This window comes from Dicentrarchus labrax, unplaced genomic scaffold, assembly GCF_905237075.1.
Source record: "Dicentrarchus labrax unplaced genomic scaffold, dlabrax2021, whole genome shotgun sequence".
Taxonomy (NCBI): domain Eukaryota; kingdom Metazoa; phylum Chordata; class Actinopteri; family Moronidae; genus Dicentrarchus; species Dicentrarchus labrax.
In genome coordinates this window covers 25,675,087-25,694,767 of record NW_026136706.1, presented here as the reverse complement: position 1 = coordinate 25,694,767, position 19,681 = coordinate 25,675,087, and the positions used below count along the sequence as shown (strand labels likewise).

General features: G+C 39.0%; 3 protein-coding genes across 6 annotated transcripts in view; 1 reads left to right on the top strand and 2 right to left on the bottom strand.

Moving 5' to 3' along the window:
- Positions 1-15,424, bottom strand: part of LOC127365344 (trace amine-associated receptor 13c-like) — a 64,389-nt gene extending 48,965 nt beyond the window's left edge. The window contains exon 1 of the mRNA XM_051403362.1: positions 15,222-15,424. Coding sequence (XP_051259322.1) covers positions 15,222-15,394 — 173 coding nt within the window. The 5' untranslated portion in view covers positions 15,395-15,424. The remainder of the gene's footprint in view (positions 1-15,221) is intronic.
- Positions 1,685-11,177, top strand: LOC127365348 (trace amine-associated receptor 13c-like). Of its 3 annotated transcripts, none has more exons than XM_051403366.1 (2): positions 1,685-1,910; positions 10,092-11,177. In XM_051403366.1, exons 1-2 carry the CDS (start codon positions 1,737-1,739, stop codon positions 10,899-10,901), a joined length of 984 nt encoding a protein of 327 aa, XP_051259326.1. In that variant the 5' UTR covers positions 1,685-1,736; the 3' UTR covers positions 10,902-11,177. The 3 variants fall into 3 exon arrangements, with proteins under 3 accessions (XP_051259326.1, XP_051259327.1, XP_051259325.1); XM_051403367.1 differs by lacking the exon at positions 10,092-11,177 and adding an exon at positions 2,138-3,543 and having other exon boundaries at positions 1,689-1,910; XM_051403365.1 differs by lacking the exon at positions 1,685-1,910 and adding an exon at positions 9,585-9,826 and having other exon boundaries at positions 10,088-11,177.
- The window catches only part of LOC127365333 (trace amine-associated receptor 13c-like), a 39,737-nt gene continuing 33,353 nt past the window's right edge, over positions 13,298-19,681 (bottom strand). For both annotated transcript variants that reach the window (XM_051403338.1, XM_051403337.1), the window contains exon 3: positions 13,298-14,313. In XM_051403338.1, coding sequence (XP_051259298.1) covers positions 13,992-14,313 — 322 coding nt within the window. In that variant the 3' untranslated portion in view covers positions 13,298-13,991. The remainder of the gene's footprint in view (positions 14,314-19,681) is intronic.

The following is a 19,681-nucleotide window of genomic DNA, read 5'->3' as shown; positions in this document are numbered from 1 at the left end:
ATAAGTATCAGAGGTGTTTCAAGTCTTATAATCAATCATGCAGCCAGTTTAAACAGAGAAAAAGACTTTGCTTTTTTGTGCCACTATGTACATCACATTGAACATGGAAAACAGAAGGAAAAGCCCAGAGAGGCCTAAAGATTAGATTATGAAGAAGGTAATGGCGAAGCATGGTCGACATACATCTTACAAGACAGTCTTGAAAGAGCTTGATGTTCCTGTGACCTCTGTTGTCAATATCATTCGGCAGTTTAAGGCCCATGGGACTGTAGCCAACATCTCTCATTGTCGCTAGAGGAAAATTGGACCGAGATGTCAGAGAAGGATTGCTAGAAAGGCTGAGAAAAAAGACAAAACTCCAAAATCCAACTGATGTTCAAGTCCATGTGACAATAGTTTCAAGTTGCATTATTGGCTGTCCAACCAAAATGACAGGTGCACTTTAAAACTATGGGCTGATTTTTGTGTCAGTAGAAACTGAATCTGAATTGCTCAACTTGAATATTTGCATGAAATAACTGAATTTGAATTGCATAATTTGAATTTGTATTGTTAAACTTGAATAACTGTATTGAAAAACTGAATCTGAATAGCATAATTTGAATTTGAATTTATTAGTTTGAAACTGAATTTGAGCCTCACTAAAAATTCAACTTTTTATGTACTTTCAAATTCAGTTCTTTAAATTCAAATTCAGCTCTCTAAATTCAAATGTTGTAATCTCAACTCGATTTCAAACCACTAGATTACACTTTTAAGGTCACAGACGGGTCAAGGTGTTCAGTAAGAGCAATCGAGTGCAGATGCACAGAGCTTCTTTTTGGCTAAGCAGCACGTTTGCTTTGACCATTTCCTGGACCTGTAGACATTGGCTAGCGAAAAACATATCATAATTGTATTTTTTATTTTTTTGGTTTCGTGTGTGAACCACTTCGTGTCGGACTGTTTTCACAACCTCGGTCAGTACAACACTGGACTGGCTGAAAGACTGTTCCTGAAAGAGGGATTGTACCAACTGTCTGTGGAGAGACGGCAGAGGAAGTCACTGGAAGTATTTTTAATTTTAATTTTGTCTGTGTGCTGCTGTATGTAAATGTACCGGAGGTAAAGATAGAGCTACCGTGAGAGAGAAATAGTCAAACTGTGATCAAGCCTCCTTAGAAGCTAACAAAATACAGGGAGTAAGTTATGGTGATTATTGTTCATGATGCTTCTTGTGTAACTTTGTACTGACTTGCTCACGTTATCTCAGCTAGTGTTAGCTTTGTTGCTTCTGCTCCTGTAAAGTTGAGGTAAAGCTTGCAATAAAACCCATGTAATAGGCAGGTTAATAGTCTTTGTAAATATATAGAGGATGCAAAAACTGACTGTGTTGTTCAAATTCATGAAAACTGAAGTATTTTCATATGTATTCAGAGCATTTGTTATAGTTTTCAGACTTAAACTTGGTGCATCCTGTTATCTTTGATGATCCTTTAGGGGGTCCAGCTGCAAATTTAATTTAATGGTCATGATTTAAGATAAGATGAAGATTTTTAATCCCAAAGAAAAGGGTAGAAAGGCTCACATCGGCAGAGAGACTAATAAAGTTATTGTACAGATGGAGGAGGGACATCCTAGACCCCTAGCAGGATGAAATCTGAGAGTAGGGACAAAAGAGGTAGATAACTCATATAACTAATGAACTTAAGCCATTAAGCGGCCAGAGCTCAGCAACGTCTCTCCTCTCTCTGGTGATGGCACTGGAGGGAACTGAAGTTTGCTTTCCACAACTCCTCAACTCCTCCTGCAGGAAGCCGGAACCTCCTCACACTGACACTGTGCTGATTTACATTCTGCTGTCCTCCATCGCTCTGCTCACTGCAGTTCTCAACCTGCTGGTCATCATCTCTATCTCCCACTTCAGGCACGTAACCATACACAACATACAGTAAAATGTTTTTACATTGTCTTTAGATATGAAGGAAACAGTGTATTCAGACTTGCCCGTATACAGTAAGCTATGTGGTAGCCAATGTTCATTACATCCTGGATACTGGTCTAATGTTTATTTTTATATACTGTGGTTTTTATATATTGCTTTTAGCACAGCTATTGGTGATTGTGTTTACAGCTACTATTCTCTCACTGCAGGCAGCTCCACACCCCCACCAACTTCCTCCTCCTTTCTCTGGCTGTCTCAGATTTCCTTGTGGGTGCTCTGCTGATACCAGTTGAAATACTCCTAAAAGAGACCTGCTGGATCCTGGGTGACCTCATGTGTTCTCTATATTACATGTTACCTGTCATCATAATCACTGCCTCCGTAGGAAACATGGTAATCATATCAGTTGACCGCTATGTGGCCATTTGTGACCCTCTGCATTACTCCATCAAAGTCACTCAAAAAAGGGGGAGAGTCTGTGTTTTCCTTTGTTGGATTTGTTCTTTTCTCTATAGCATTATCCTTTTATATGATAACTTAAAGCAACCAGGCAGGTATAAATCCTGCGAAGGGGAATGTGTGGTCAGCATGACAGGAGCTGTCGATCTTGTTGTCAGCTTCATCATTCCCATTTCTGTCATCATAATTCTGTACATGAGAGTTTTTGTGGTGGCTGTGTCTCAGGCTCGTGCCATGAAGTCCCACATTGCGACTGTCTCACTCAAGCGTTCAAAGACTGTGAAAGCTAAGAAATCTGAGATAAAAGCAGCCAGGACACTTGGTGTTCTGATAGTCATTTTTCTGCTCTGTTACTGTCCATATTACTGCGTGTCTCTCACTGGCCTTGGCATATTGATCGGTTCTACAACTGAGGTCTTTATGATTTTTCTGATGTATTTTAACTCCTGTCTAAACCCAATCATCTATGCCCTTTTCTACCCCTGGTTTAAAAAAGCTATTAAGCTTATTGTTACATTTCAGATATTACAGCCTGACTCCTATGATGCCAACATACTGTAATGAGACAATGATAAGTGAAAATATTGCTCTATGTTTGTATACTAATACAGTGGTTCCCAACCTGGGGGTCAAAAACTAGGGGTCACTTAAGCTTCATAAAGGGTTTTCTTGAGTTTTAAGGGGTGTGAGAAAACTTTAGAATTATTCAAAGTCGGCCTATATATCTGGATTTCATTAAATTCTCTGAAGAATAGCACATGCTATTTTCACAGAGCCTTCACTCTCTGATATGCTTACATATACACCAATCAGCCATAACATTGTGAGCACTAACAGGTAAGGGAATAACACTGATTATCTGGTTTTCATGACTCCTGTCAGTGGGTGGGATGTATAAGGCAGAAAGTCAACATTTTGTCCTCACACCGATGTGTTACAAGCAGGAAAAATGTGCAGTGTGAGGATTTGAGCTACTCTGACAAGGGCCAAATTGTGATGGCTAGACGACTGGGTCTCCATCTTGTCCTGAGCCAGAGAATCTAGGATGTATCTTTTACACCGCACATTAGGTTTTAGAAAGACTGTACCCAGGTATGTTTGACAATTCTATTACTAATGTGAACATTAAACAATACTTAAATAAAAGACACTAGACTATGGTGATGATCAGTTTCTATGTTTTTTGTATGGTGCATATTTGAAAAGACATTTGCAAGGTTATTGTAGTTAATTGAAACTAAAACTAAAAAAACATTCTAGTTGTCTGAAACAGAAATAAAAACTAGACTTTAGAAAACAACAAAAACTAACCAACACAATATTGTGCACTTACAGAACTAAAACTAACACAGAAACTAATAAAATAAAATAAAAAATGAAACCTAAAACTAACATGAACTGCAACTAAACTGAATAAAAAATAATGAAAAATACAAGCACTTGGGGACCATGGCAAGGAAAAACTGCCTGTTAAAAGGCAGAAACCTAGGACAGATCCTTCGGCTCTAGGTGGGTGGTCGTCTGTCTCGACCAGTTGGGGTGAGAGAGAGAGAGACAGACAGACAGACAGACAGACAGACAGACAGACAGACAGGTGCACAGCAGTCAATCATTAATCAGTTCAAAAATATATATTGACTGAAATCAGAATATGTATTGCCACTATATCAATAACTTCCATTCAATCAAAAAAGACCCTTTATACCTTTTATATTATTCCTTCCAAGTATAACATTCATTACATGAGTCTGGACAGACATGGACGTAAACTGCTACTTGACAGGCATACATTTGCATGGCAGCAACGCTAGTTTTAAACAGGCTCCCAGTTCCACACAGTACCACAGTGCTTCCATTCAATATACACGTGACATATCATGTAAAGGGTGCACAAATAAGAAGATTCTAGACATTGAAAACCATCAATCACATAACAAACATAAAACATGGGATTAAGAACATTTCATACCAAGAGCTTCCATTCTTTCTGCAGTATTATCAGAAGCATTGGTTGCTTTATTATTAAATTACACTGCTGCTCAGGTTTTTTTTTTTTCAGCAAGTGGTCTTTCACTGCAGTCTGTCACACACTGAAATCACATGTCCACCTTGGCAGTGGTGGAAGAAGTATTCAGATGCTTTACTTAAAGCGACTGTGATAGTTTTATGATAACAATTTAACAAATGACAATGTGAAACAGTTTGACAGTGTCAAAGTGGGGTTGCTTGTGGTGATAAACCTAACGAGAATTATCGGTGAATCCGGAGCCTCCCCATGGCTTTACAGAGCTCTATAGCAAGTTTTTTTTTTTTTTCTGGCTGCCTCTTTACTATTTTGATTCCTTCTCACTGGTCTCAAGGCATAATTTCTACTCAGAACAGGCAGCTGTTTTCAGCGAAAGAGGGCTAAAAACCCACTGTCACTGCAGCTAACTTTTCCATTTAGTTGAATATCGCTTAAGTTCAGCAGCTTGTTGGGTCAAATTTAGTTGGTCTTCACCTTCCCCCAGAAATCTGTTAATTTCAGAGACTGTTTTCCTGCCTTTTAGTGAGTTTATTGAGTATTTGTTTCCAAAATGGGGACTGGGGGAAGGGGGCATTGAAAAATGGCACCATCAGGAGATTCTGATTGGCAAGTAGCTACATTTACAAACAGTAACATTGTATTAAAAGTAATATGACAGTGAATCCTGCAAGATACTTTTGAAAACAATTTACATTTTATTAAACTAAATTGCCAGCCTAGAGAGGGAAGCTGAATTATTTTGTTTGGTTATTCAGCTAAATTAAGCTGTGTTATAAATAAGATCTCAGGTTCTAGGTTCGACTCTAGGTTCACACTATTGGGGAGCCTGATTAATCTAACCCATCCACTCTTAATCACATTAAAGGTCAGTGTGTAGGATTCAGTGACATCTAGTGGTGTAATTTTAGACTGTAACTCTGTCACTTCTTCCCCTTCCTAGTGTTTAGGAGAAACTACGCTGCCCATGAAATAGGCAGAAAACACGAACGTCCCTGTCTGAACCAAGTGTGAGCCTACTGTGACCCATTGGTTTGTGAAGTACTATTTTGAAGCCTTAAGTTTGGCGTTTTGCTCGCTGCCATGACAGCAATACGGAGCCAGCGGATGTGTGTGGCTGAGCAGTTTTGACTCATAAACCGTTCACTAAAATATGTTTCTGAAACAATTTTAATGTTTTTAGGCAACGCAGTAACAGAATCTAGCTTCATATTTGATCAGCATTGCCTAGTTTGACAGTTTCATCTGAGTTGGTGCGCTGTGCTGGACAGACTCACTGAGACTGACCTGTCAATCAAAATGTAGCCCACCCAAAAGCATACCCGGCTTTATCATCTATTTTATTCTAAATTGGACTAAATAATTTACTGAATGAACATCATATTGTATTGAAGACAATGTTACACTAGCGACTGAGACCCTAAACACATCAGGAAACTGTTTACTGAGCTCATAAAGGAGTCAAGTCGGCTTATTCTCCATTAAAGTGAATGATATCGGTGTGTTATTGCAACCAACGGAGCTCCCCCTGCTGAAATTTACATAGAATGCAGGTTTTTTCACTTTTCAGACCCGGAAGCTCTCTCCATTATATATTCTGTCAATGGTCTAAACCCAGTGTTTGGTTTGTCCCTTCTGGGCTACTGCAGAAACATGCTGGTTCAACATGGAACGGAAGGGGACCCACGGCGTTCATTCTGTAGATAAAAACGACTCATTCTAAGGAAAAAATCATGCAAAAAAGTGTTTCTTTGTTGTTGTTCACTTCTGGGCTACTGCAGAAACATGGCAGTCAATGGAAGGTGACCTGGCATCTGGAGATAATGATAATGATTCTTATTTCAAAGTGATTATAGACTAATGAAAACATACCTATAAATATTATATTCCATTTCTGCCATAGATTCTCCTGAATGGACCTCCCACTAGACCTTTAAATATTAAATGGTATCTTTTATGAACATTTTTGTGAGTTTGTCAACTTCACATACATGTGAAGTTGAAGAGCAAAGTGAAGCAGAACTCTATAAACTGTACGTGTTGGTGTTTTTTGATTTTGGTATGTGTGTGTGCCTCTGTCTTAGACACACAAACTGTGTGGTTTGAACTCTGGGAAGAAAAGCCTGATGTCCAGACTCACATCAGACTGAATTTTGTGCATAGAGTGAGAGGTGGGTATGTTTGCGACCGGAAGTGAGGGTGTCCTGCCCAGTTCCTCAGAAAGCGTAAAAATCCAGTGAGAATGTGCCATTAGGAAAAAATAAATAAACAGCCAGCTGAAATCCATCACTCGCTGTCCACAGCTATATATCTGCGTGTTACTGTAAGGTTTTTCAGAATATAGTTTTATAAAAGTCTTTATTATTATGTTTTTCAGGAATGCGTTCCAGGACATGATGCGTATAATAAAGCTATGATTTAAGGTTAGGACTATTTTTGGATTGAGACAGCACCTTTCTGTTTGTACTGAATTTATATTTTCAAGTTATATTTACAGTATTAGTGGATGCTGTAGTGGACTCAAATGTACATAACAACCAGCTGATCAGTGTTTTTCAGATTGGAAATACACATTCATTGTACATAACCTCAGAGGGTGTTGTGGCCATAAGCAGCTCCCAAAGAATTAACACAAACAAACACACACATACACAAACAACAATTTAATTTGTCTCTGGGCACTGAAGAGGTCTCAGTGTGATGCTCATTATCAGCTCCTGTTGGATATCTACCTCTCTGGCAAAGAAAGTTTTCACACCTGCCTTCATTAGCATCAAATTATGACATCACTGCAATCAAAGGTGTGAAAAACATCATCTCCAACATAATGCAGCATCAAAACATGATGCAATCATTGCCTAGGAAACGAATGATTCATCAACATAAACAGACACTTTTGTTTAGATGAGATCATGACCCTTAAACCTTTGTGATGCAACCTCATGAGTGTCAAAGCACATGATGCAATCATTGCTTCAAGGGGCAATTCATCCAAATCAACTTTCTCAATGTCATTCAGCTTTCCATGAGAGGGAGAGAGAATTCTGTCCTAGGCACACTATGTAGCACTCCACTGGTGGGAGGATCCAATACGAAGCAAGCAGTAGTAGTAGTTCCAGGGAATAATAATCATTACACTGAAATATGTATTATTTGTCATTAAAATAATGGTTGTGGTAATGTATTAGGGCCCCCCACAGATGTATGATTTTGCTGTCATGGAACTGAGACCCCTCCTTATGGCAACTCAGCTCCCACTGCCTCCCATGTAACTTGAACCCTGCATACAGTACAGGAACAGTTTCCAGTATGCATCAGTCTGAGACCACCACACAAAAGAGTGGATGGCTCACTCCAGGGGCCAGATGCTTAAAGGATGTGTACACAAAAAAACCAGGCATACAAACAGTTTTCAAGAGATAACTGTAGGTTATATGATGAGGTGGACATAGGAGGTTTGTCCGTTCTGGGCTACTTTAGAAACATGGTGGTTCAACATGGCAGACTCCATGGAAGCCAGTTTGTGGTTTCTATTCCTGTCTTTGTGCATACACACAGTTTTAGTTGTGACTTTATTCAGAGTTTTATGCAACTGGCCCCCGGTTGGGAGTGAGGTGCTGCCCCATGTGAAGGAGTCGAGTATCGTGGGGTCTTGTTCATAAGTCTGGGTAAGAAGAGCACCTCATTGTCGGTAATCCTCACATTGTACCCGACTGCTGTGGTGAAGAAGAAGCTGAGCCATAAGGCAAAGCCCTTGATTTAATCGATCTAGTCGATCTACAGTACGTTCCAATATCCAACTTTTGTCTTGAGCTTTGGAAAGTGACTGTAACAGTGAGCTGAGTAAAGATAATTAATAAAGATAATAAGATTTATGCAAAGAAACCACTAAGAAGCAATTTACAGAAATTGGTGACATTTATCAGAGTTGATGGTTTAAAACATATACAATTAATTAACAACTACTGAGATGCCTTTAAAATATTTGTTTGCCTATGCTGGTTTTCTTCTCTAGTCTATGGCATTATCCACCTGAACCAAGCAGGCATCATTCCTGGCATGGAAAATGTGTCAACAGCAGCTTTATTATACTATACATATCAGTAAAATGTTGACTGACAATGTATTCCACCTAAATAAGCAATCTTGCAACAATATCCACTTGTAGTGACTACAGCAGTGACCCTCCAGGTACTTGATACACAGCACCAAAGTGCTTTTGTTGCAGGAGTCTGGCCACGAATCTCAGACAGTGGTGTGACAGTCCTGCACTTTGTACGCCTACCATCCACCTCCTTGGGAATTCACCACTTTATGCCTTATTGAGACTTTATTGTCTCCAAACAGAATCCTGGTAGGTTTTGCACAGTCACCACAATGTAATTATGAGAACAATTTAGTTGTATATAAATGTAACTTCTAGGAAAGAGGGTTGCTATAAATGAACCTTTCCACCTCAGCCAATTGAAAACACTTGATTTTTCCACTCAGGTTTTTTTATGTGCAAGCTGAAAATGTGCATTAAAAACTGGTGGATGAGAACATACCTGGTGAGACAGTTTAGCAAGATAGATTAGCTCTGAGTCTGTCAGGCAGAGAAGTGTGACATCCTGGATGATCGATCCCAAGGGCCTCTCTGGATCAGCTGTGGCCTGATGATGAGAAGAAAAGAAAAGGCAGGGGAAACAGAAGAGCACCATTTGTGGCCTTAAACACACTTTTGCCCTTGGAATGCTGCAGCCAGCCACAGGTGCAATTGCCAAAGCCAGGCCTCAAATTATCCGGTTACCCAGCCTGACAACTACATCCACCCCCAGGCTAATCATGTCTCAGTACTCAACCCTCTCCTCGGGAGGTGATGGAGACCAAACAAACCTAAAGGATTTATATTTAACAGATGGTCAACTATAATATGTGCACAAGTCAGCTAAATAAATAAATTTCTTCCCCCACATGGCCAACAAACTGATAAATATTGCTTTAGGAATTAACTGTTGAATATTATTGAAATATTCGGACAGGAAGACACGACACAAAGGTGGTTTCGAATGCAAAGAGAGTGCATGTACAATACCGAACAAACTATAACATAAAGACTGACGGAGCAGGGACAATACCCATGGAAACCCTAATAAAACATGAGCTGCAGTGTGGAGGAGGCAAAGGGAGGAGCTAAAAGCTAAAAGGGCTGTGTGACCAAGGGTTCTGGCTGGAAAGCTACCAGAGCTCAGCAGCTTTCCTGGTCTGACGATGGAGAACACTGAAGGAGCTGAACTCTGCTTTCCACAGCTGAACACCTCCTGCAAGACCCCCACACATCCTCACACTGAAGCCATGCTGATTTATGTTCTGCTTTCCTCTATTTCTCTGATCACTGTGGCTCTTAACCTGCTGGTCATCATCTCCATCTCCCACTTCAGGCAGATACAATAATGTTATAATTTGTATTATAACTTGACCTTTAAAGACACATTGTTTTGATGTGGTACATACAAGTTATCACACTTCGACATTAAAGCTATGTTGTGGTTGTATGACAGTGATTAACACAATGCATTTGTTTTCCATTCCATTTCTCTCTTGTATTTCGACAGATTGTTGCTGTTTAAAGAAAGTAATGAAATATTTTGTTATGGCTATATGATTACAACATGCATAGTGATGATATTCTCCATCTTCAGGCAGCTCCACACCCCAACCAACCTCCTCCTCCTCTCTCTGGCTGCCTCAGATCTCTTTGTGGGCCTCCTGCTGATGCCAGTTGAAATCATCTACATAGAGGCCTGCTGGTACCTTGGTGACATTCTGTGCACTCTGTATTATGTTGTAGACTACATCATTACCTCTGCCTCGGTAGCGAACATGGTACTCATATCAATTGACCGCTACATAGCTATTTGTGACCCTCTGCATTACCCCACCAAAGTCACTAAGAGAAGAGCACAAATGTGTGTTTGTTTGGGTTGGGTTTTCTCTGTTTTCTTTAGGATTGTCCTTTTACATGATCACGTGGAACAGCCAGGCAGGTCTAACTCCTGTCTCGGAGAGTGTGTGGTTGTGATCAATTATGTTGCAGGAGTTATTGACCTTGTTTTCACCTTCATCATGCCCATTACCATTATCATACTTCTGTATATGAGAGTATTTGTGGTGGCTCTGTCTCAGGCTCGTGCCATGCGGTCTCATGTTGCAGCTGCACAACGTTCAGGGACAGTAACTGTGAGGAAAGTAGAGATGAAAGCAGCCAGGACTCTGGGCATTGTTATACTTGTGTTTTTGTTCTGTTTCTGCCCATACTACTACCCTGCTCTGGCAGGTGAAGACACGTCAATTGATGCTTCGTCTGCGGCCTTTGAAATATGGCTGGCGCATTTTAACTCCTGTTTGAACCCTATCATCTATGCCTTCTTCTATCCCTGGTTCAGAAAATCGATTAGACTCATTCTGACACTAAAGGTACTGAAGCCTGGCTCCTGCGATGCTAAAATACTGTAGTGACACATAGGGGTGTTTGAACTCTGTCTTTAAATTTAGATGTTCTTTATGAAATGTAATATTACATCCAGGATCAAGTGAAAACTTGTTCTTTAACCGTATATCAAACCCTTGATCAAATTTGAACTGTATTAAACATTCTGTCATTCTCAATTTTCATCATGGACATACAGATATACACACTGACATTTATGTATGTTTGTATGTCAGTATTTATTTTATTTATTAACAGAGAACAAGTATACTGCTGATCAAATACACTGAGAGAAATGGAAAGTTGCTAAATGTCTGCTGATTTAAGTTAATGATAACATATGAAAATATGATGGCTGGAAAGTGGAAAGAAATTGGGTTGAAAATAAGGAAAATAATATTAGTAAAAAAGCATGAAGGTGCAAACTCTAATCACACTGGGCTGGTGAAATTTGGTGGAAAAACTAATCATAAAATAAAATCTGACTCTCTGTAAGAGCGCTTAGGAAATCTGATCAGGTTTCAGTTGAGAGAAGTACATACATAATGGAAACATGAATAATTGTGTATGGTACTCAGAGATAGCTATAAACATATATGAATATATCAATAGTAGGTCTTTGTAGTCCACTATACAGACAGATTCCACAGATAAGGAGATGGTGCCAACCACACTGTAAAAACAATAATAATAATAATAATAAAGAATGATAAATTACTTTTTTGTTGTGAAAAACATATTAATTTCAATTTTCAACTATTGAATTAGCAGCAAAATAATGAATAATTGGGTTCACAGCTCACTTCAACAGTTTCTGAAATACAGAGGTTTTTGTTTTTAAAACACAAAGATTTAAGTTTGTCTAAAAAAGAAAAATAAATTATCGGCAGGCAAGACTTTTTTGTGGATTATTTCAAAATGTAAAAGTTTCATTTGACATACAACATTTAGTGAAGACAACTGCCTTTAAATTATGAGTTTTCTCAACTTGCGCCATAGTCTAGGAAAGACGGTAAATTTTGCCAGCTCTGTAAGGGGCCCCACGGTTAGCTGCAGTTGGGCCTCATGTGTTTGCATGATGGTGCTGTCTCTCAGTCAAGGTTCAGATACAACTCTGTCCAGATGGAAAGCAATGGACTGGCATGAATAAAAATCTTGATGCTGGGCATACTGGGCAATGGGTGTACATCTCTCAGTAAATAATATCCATCAAGTATTCAGTCAAGCTATAGTATGAAAAGAATTTTATAAATGTATAAAAGGAAATCTGGGGGAGCAAGTTTGAAGGTTCTAAGGCAGATATTTTGAGACTTAAAACTGCAGTCAGAGCCTAGACTTTTTGAGGTTTTAATTGAATAGCCAAAGCAAATTGGATGATATTGTGAGGGCTGGACTAATTTCCAGGAAGCAGAACCAAATCTCAGTTTTAGTTTTCTTTAATTTCTGCATTCATATTTTCTACAATGTTAATGTTAATATTAATGTATCTTAATATTCTATTGAATAAATATATTGTATTTATACCTCATTCTGTTCTGTATAGATCTACTAATTCTTGAATTGTATTGGGGAGCACTGGGATGTTAGGTGTGACTGGACTCAGTGTGCATGCATTTGCGTCAAACGTGCACTCTGGTACCAACCAGACCAGGGACTGAACAGTTTTACCATACAATGTTTAACATGGATTGCCAGAGTTTGTGGAAAATTAAAAACGTTATTCCAATCTGACAGACAGGGACCACAATGTAAACAGCGGCACTACATACATCAGTTCTTTCATACAGCTCTGGGATTAGTTGCTCTTATTACTGCTCTAATAGTCATGCTGGTTGAGTTTTATTGTCTTAACACAGGGACACAGTGGCAACTCATTTGGTTAGATAGACAATTTCACACAGAATTTAATGACAGGGGGTCAGTAGCGGTTTTGGGCATGACAAGCGGGCGCTGCCCGGGCGCATTTCCTGACACATGGGGGTGGCACGACACTTAAAAAATATCCTCACCAGGTTTCCATTTCTATCTGTTCTATCAATACTGTGTGGATGGCAATGGCCCCTATAGCTGAGCCCCTGCTTGCTAGAAGATGCCGTGCACAAAGCTGTGTGAAAGGGAAGGGGGGGGGGCGGGGACAGTTCACCTCTGGGTCTCCGTAATGGAACGGACAAGGGGGGGGGGGGATCCACTGTAAGTCAGTCACACCTCGACTTTCTTCCAAATAACGCACATTTCATTCATAATTTAATAAATACAGGCCTATAGTTCATGCACATTTTTGTTTTTCTGAATTGTGTGAAATGGCTAACAAAAATAGGTAATACAAAACGATTATGTGGTCACCAAGGTTCTCTAAGTTCTGATAACTTATACTGTCATATTTTGTGCAGAACTGTGTTCATTGTCTTTTGGCAATGTTGGAGGTGGTGCACCTTAAAAAGTGTGTTTCCTGTTCCAAGTGCAATTGTTAAATCCAATTGTTCTGATGAAGGATTTGTGCAATCGAGAAATATAATTCTCTGCTTCACCTATGTTGTTATAATAAAACATAACAGTTTGTGCAGAATCTTGTGTTAAAAGAATTTACTTTCCAAAGGGGGTCTTGCACAGGGTGTCCTTCAAGATAGAACTGCAGAGGGTTTATTAATATTGTAACAAAGCAATTATTCAGAATTAGATTATTAATGAAATCTCTATTATATTAATATATAACCTAGGCTTCGGCAACAGAAGGATAGAATCATTTTATTTCATTTAAGTCATTTTTCATGTAGGTTACTTCACATACTCAGAATACACAAATGAGTCATGGTACGTTCAGGGTTCTTATTCAGCTAATATTGAATTTAGTTACCCAAAAACATGAAAAAATATTTTTTGTTTTATATAAAAATAATAATAATAACAATATAATCTGTTGCTGGTGAAAAACATGTTGGTGACAAAACTAAGAATCTGCTATAAAAAAAAAAGGTGCAGTACTAAAACATAGCTTTATAAAGGGTTCAATCTTCAGTCAGTTAGCATTGGCTGTTGGTTTTTCACTTTCTGTTCTTTGTTACTTATATACTAAGTTGGTTGTTGGTCATTTTAGTACAGACATAATTGAGACATCTCTACATTATGTTGGTATCACAGGAGTCAGGCTGCATTATCTGAAATGTAACAATGAGTTTCATAGATCTCCTGAACCAGGGGTAGAAAAAAGCATAGACCACTGGATTAAAACAGGAGTTACAATAAAGTAGCCAGACCCACAAAAATGAAAAGGCCACACTTTTTGACATGTGCTGGCCTACAAGAGATAGGACAAAGTAAGGACAGAAACACATTAGAAACACAACCACAACAACACCAAGAGTTCTGGCTGCTTTTCTCTCAGACTTCTTAGCAGTTACACTGACTGAACCCTGGAGTGTAACAGCTGCAATATGAGACCTCATGGCTCGAGCCTGAGACACAGCCACCACAAATACTCTCATATACAGAACTATGATTGCAGCAATGGGGCCAACAAAGGTCAACAGGATATCAACAGTTCCTGTTATAAAGTTAATTACAAGTTCACATTCTCCATAGCAGGAATTAAATGTATTCGGATGGTTAAGGAAGTCAATCAGTATCACACCATTGTTGAACACAGAACATGCCCAACACAGACAAACACAGATTTGAACTCTTTTCTGAGTGACTTTGGTTGGGTAACACAAAGGGTCACAAATGGCCACATAGCGGTCAACTGATATGAGCACCATGTTTCCTACTGAGGCAGATGTAAGGATAAAAGAGGCATAGTAAAATAGTCCACACATTAAGCTCCCCAAAAACCAGCAGCCCCCTACAAAGAGGATTTGAAGTGGCATCAGCAGGAGGCCAACTAGGAAGTCTGAGACAGCCAGCGAGAGGATGAGAAGGTTGGTGGGGGTGTGGAGCTGCCTGGAGAAAGAGAATATCATCACGAAACATATTTTTATATGTAGCAGGGCATTCATGAAAATATTTATTATATCTGCAATATTATGAAAAGTCAAATAAACTAATTATGTCCACATAATTCAGTATAGCACATGAATTAAAAATGTAAATAGCTGCTAATCAAAATCCGACATGACAACACATTATAAGTACCAGTTTTGTACTTTTACTGAACTGTACTATAAGTGTCTGTAGTAGAGGGGAGGGTGAGAGAGCAGTCAGCTTCCAACATTCATATCATCAATACGTTCACTGATGGCTACAGAGTTAGTTGTAGTGGCCAGAGTAATACTATGCGAGTATGTTTAATGCTAAATGCAAAGTACAAAGTGCTTGACATTATATTTTAGGTTATAAGTGTATCTTTATACCTGAAGTGGGAGATAGAGATGATGACCAGCAGGTTCAGAGCCACAGTGAGCAAAGAGATGCAAGACAGCAGAATGTAAAGGAATATGGTATCAGCACAGCGCTGCACTGGCTTTCTGCAGGAGGTGTTGAGTAGTTGTGGAAAGCAGAGTTCAGCTTCTGTCAGGGTCTCCATAATCAGAGAGAGACGAGGAGACGAGACGCTGCTGAGCTCTGGCAGATTTCTGACTATAGTTCTGCATCATAAAGCTCATCTTGCTCCTCCCCCTACCATAACCGAAAAAAAAAAAGATGTTGTGATTGTATGATCAAATACATTTGCCTTGCCCACCAACTGCTGATTTCTTACCATTTCATAGACACCTGAGCAAATAAAATTTCCTGGTTCTGTGAGTTGTGAGTTGTGCTTGGATATTCTCTTTAGTATAAGGTGTAAGTTGTACGACACAATCTGGCTCACGCTGTGATCAAATCTCACCCAATAGTTAGTACAATTTGTATACATTCTTAAGAAAGAAAATCTTCCCAACCAACCATCCATTCATATCCCTCACTTCCTGCTTTCTCAACTAAACCTTGCAAAAAAACAACAAAAAGGAAACAGATTCGGCTAAGATGAGTGCCATTTCAGAAATAATCTCCGTCCATACTAGTTCCCCTGAGGACGCATATAACATGACCATTTAAGTACACTTGGCATACGCGTGAGGTGTAAACAGGAAGCAGGACAAAAAAAAATCCATATTGTCCACCATCCATCAGAATCAAATGCCTCCGAGCTTTTATCAATGCCAGCGTGTTTTTCTAACAGTTGTTCCCTGAAAAACAATTACATCTCAAACTCATGTATCTACACTGCTGGAAACTTGCGACAAGAAGGAGTCATAGCGGAGAGAAGGAAACAGTCCAAAGTGTGGCTTCATTTCACACCAGAAATATGCTGAAACAGCTTTCTACACAACATGGGTTTAAATTTCCAGGAATGCCATGTATTTGGCAGTCTATACACTGCTTAACTGCTAGCCAGCAGTTATAATAATATTAGCATCACGCAGGCTTAGAAGAACTTTACTAAGAAAACCTAAATTAAAACGAAGGCTGTACAAATATTAGGGATGGACATCAAAAAACATTTCCAGTTGAGAACGGTTGCAACAGTTAAACTGTGGAGCTGTTGCATACCTTACTCACATGCATTTGTTATACTGTTTCTACACTGTGTTTAGATTAAGAGGTAATGTAACTGTTACACTGAAAACCTGTGTAGGTGATCATAAATCAATTCAGACACATTTGAAGTTACAACTTCGTCACTAGTAATATTTTAATTCTTCACTTTCCAAATTAAATTCTAGCACATGAATACACATCTTGAGACATGCCAAGCTCAAACAGTGGAACATGCAACATGATGACCCAGACAAATGCACTGATTTATTTATTTTTTTATTTTTTATTTATTATCCATAGCCTGTTTAAGATCAAACCTAAGACAAAAACAAAATGTATTAGTCGTACAATAGCAAAATCAAAGATAGCCACAACAAAGCCCAAGCTCACCCATTCCTAACTACAGAAATTCTATTCACTATCTACGTGATACTCCTCAAAATCGTTCCATGCAAAATATCAAAAGCCACTTAAACCTGCTCATTTAAAACACCTGAACTAAAAACTTTTTAGCTTTCCTTATTGTCAGCGTTTCAGTAGGAAACACGCTGCTCATATCAGTCAACCGTTATATGGTTATTTGTGACCCTATTTTTTACTCCAATAAAGTCACTCCGAAAGGAGTTTAACTCTGCATTTGTCTGTGCTGGATATTTTTGCTGCAGCCACAGAAGCTGGACACTGAGGGATGGGCAACCGACATCCCAGGCTGGTCAGGACACTCTGTTCCAAGGTCTGAACCATGGGCGCCAAACTCCATAGAAGGATCTGTCGCACCCCACTCCAAATCCGCCAACACTGTCGAAAAAGGGCTTGAGCCGAGAGAACTCCCACCTCCATCTCCACTTAGCCGAAAGCACACTGGAAGGGAGAAAGACCAGCAGAGGAACATGGTATGGTGTTGTGTATTTTATATTATTTATTATATACCTTTTTAAACCTATTTATAATAAAGACTGAAGTTTGTTTTGTTTTTTTCAAGTCACAAACGATAGCTTATTATTTTTATTACAAACATAGTATTTTTTAACCTGGCTACATACTGCAGGGCTGATGAGTTGATGGCTGGCAGGTGTGAGCAGTCAGACAGGTGAGCAGGTAATTAGATCCTCAGGCAACCAGGGAGAGTGGGAGGAGTCCCACACCCACAACACAAAACACAGAGAAACAGAAAGGAACACCAGGGAGGGGAAAACACTAGAAACACTAGGAACTACTAGAGTATGGTACTGACCATAAGAGAAGCAGAATTAAAGCTGCTTTTAGCCACTAAAGTGCAGAACTCAATGGCGTAATCTTCATCTGCCTTGCCATAATGCCAGATCAGGCGAACACGTCCAAAAAGGGCAAAGGCAAAGTCAAATGGCAGGCAGAAATCCAGGATGATGGCGGCGCATGCACACTACAATTCACCAAGCATGCTGCCTGTGCAGTTGCCCCCCTCGTCCTTTTCCCAACTTTTGGGTTTCTTTTTATCTCACTTGTTTGATTTTTGTTGACCACTGTCAGGACAAAGGGGACCTTTAAAATTGAGTTTGTTCATTCACTTCCTGTGACTGTAATTCTTATGCGACTTGATGACGCGTGATGTTCAGGTAACAAAACCAGTAGGCATACCAGAGGGAGTTCCGGGAGTGTAGTTTAATGTGCTTTACTGAGACATGGCTACACCAGGCTATACCTAGTTCAAACAGTTCGGGCCGACAGGGATTGCACCGAGATCGGTAAGCGTAAAGGTAGGGGGCTTGCTGTTCTAGTTAATAACAGATGGTGTATCCCTGGTCACATTACAGTATTACAGGAATGTATATTTTATGCGGACATTGAACTGCTTGCTGTGGGACTCCGGCCATTTTATTTCCCCCAGGAAATCTCACATGCTATTGTGGCGCTAACCAGACATCAGTGTGTAACATCATTTAAAGCACCATAGCTCGACTGCAGACCGAACATTAGAGTGCCCTCATAGTAATCTCGGGTGACTTCAACCACCTCACCATGGCAACAACACTACCCAACTTCACCCCATATGTGAGATGTCATACTAGAAAGGAAAAGACACAGGACTTGCTGTATGCAAAGGTTAAGAACGCATTCAGCAGGTTTAGGCTAGTGGACACTAACAGACTCAATAAACTGATCTGCTAGACACCCCTCAAGACTCATTCCACCAAGATGCACCACAGAGCCCCACACATTTCTGCCATCAAACTCTACAACTCCTCTTTTAGAAGGTCAGACACTTCAGTCATTAAAGTGTACCCTTGAAATGTTCTCTGGTTAATGTGCAATAATCTGATTCAAGTGCAATAATCTGATTAGGGTGCAATACTCTGGTCAAGTGCAATACACTGGCTTGATCCATCCTTCTTTGTAATCATTTATAACTTCTGTAATACTACAATTCACAAAAAATTCACTACTATTACTTATTCCATTTCTGTCGGTCACATACTGTGGCATAAATTTACTTTTGTCTATGTTGTCATTTATTGGCTATATTGTATTATAAATGTCATACTTAGGCTTTTATTGTATTTCTATTTTTTTGTTTTAGTTTTACATATATATATATATATATATATATATATATATATATATATATATATATATATATACCAATATTTCTATTTCAATTTCTATTTCTATTGTGTTAGATATTGTAATGTAATTAGTATTTGGCCGTTATTTAATCTCTTCTTAACCTTAATATCTTAATAACCTTGTCATTTTGATTCCTCACAGTAATAATGACATTCTGCCTCTCTTCTGCATTATACCACTGATCACCTGATTTGTAAAAATGTGTTAAATTTGCACCTGCACCCAGTCTTGGGAGAGTAGCCTGTACATTCATATGTGTTATTCCAAATTAGATTATAAATAAAATATATATTTGAAAACCAGGATTCAGCAATAGGAGGTGAGAACACTTTTTTTCTTATAGGTTAGTTTTTAAATTTAGTGGCCCAAAGTTATGAACAATGTTTCCACTTTCATAAAATCAAAAGTTCTGTACTATAGCTTAAAGGGGACCTAGATAGGCTCATTCTCAGCTTAATATTTATATTATGGAACTCCACTAGAGTAGCTCTGCATAGTTCTAAAATATCCTTTTGTATCGTATAATGGCCCTCTTTAGTTGCAATGTTACATTTTACTTTTGAGTTTGCTAGGTTTATCATGCTGTGATATAGTATTTCCTTTTATATATTTGAACTATTTCAGATATATTGCACAGCACAGTGTAAATTGAAATTGACCCTAATGTAATTTACTTTTTGGAAATGTT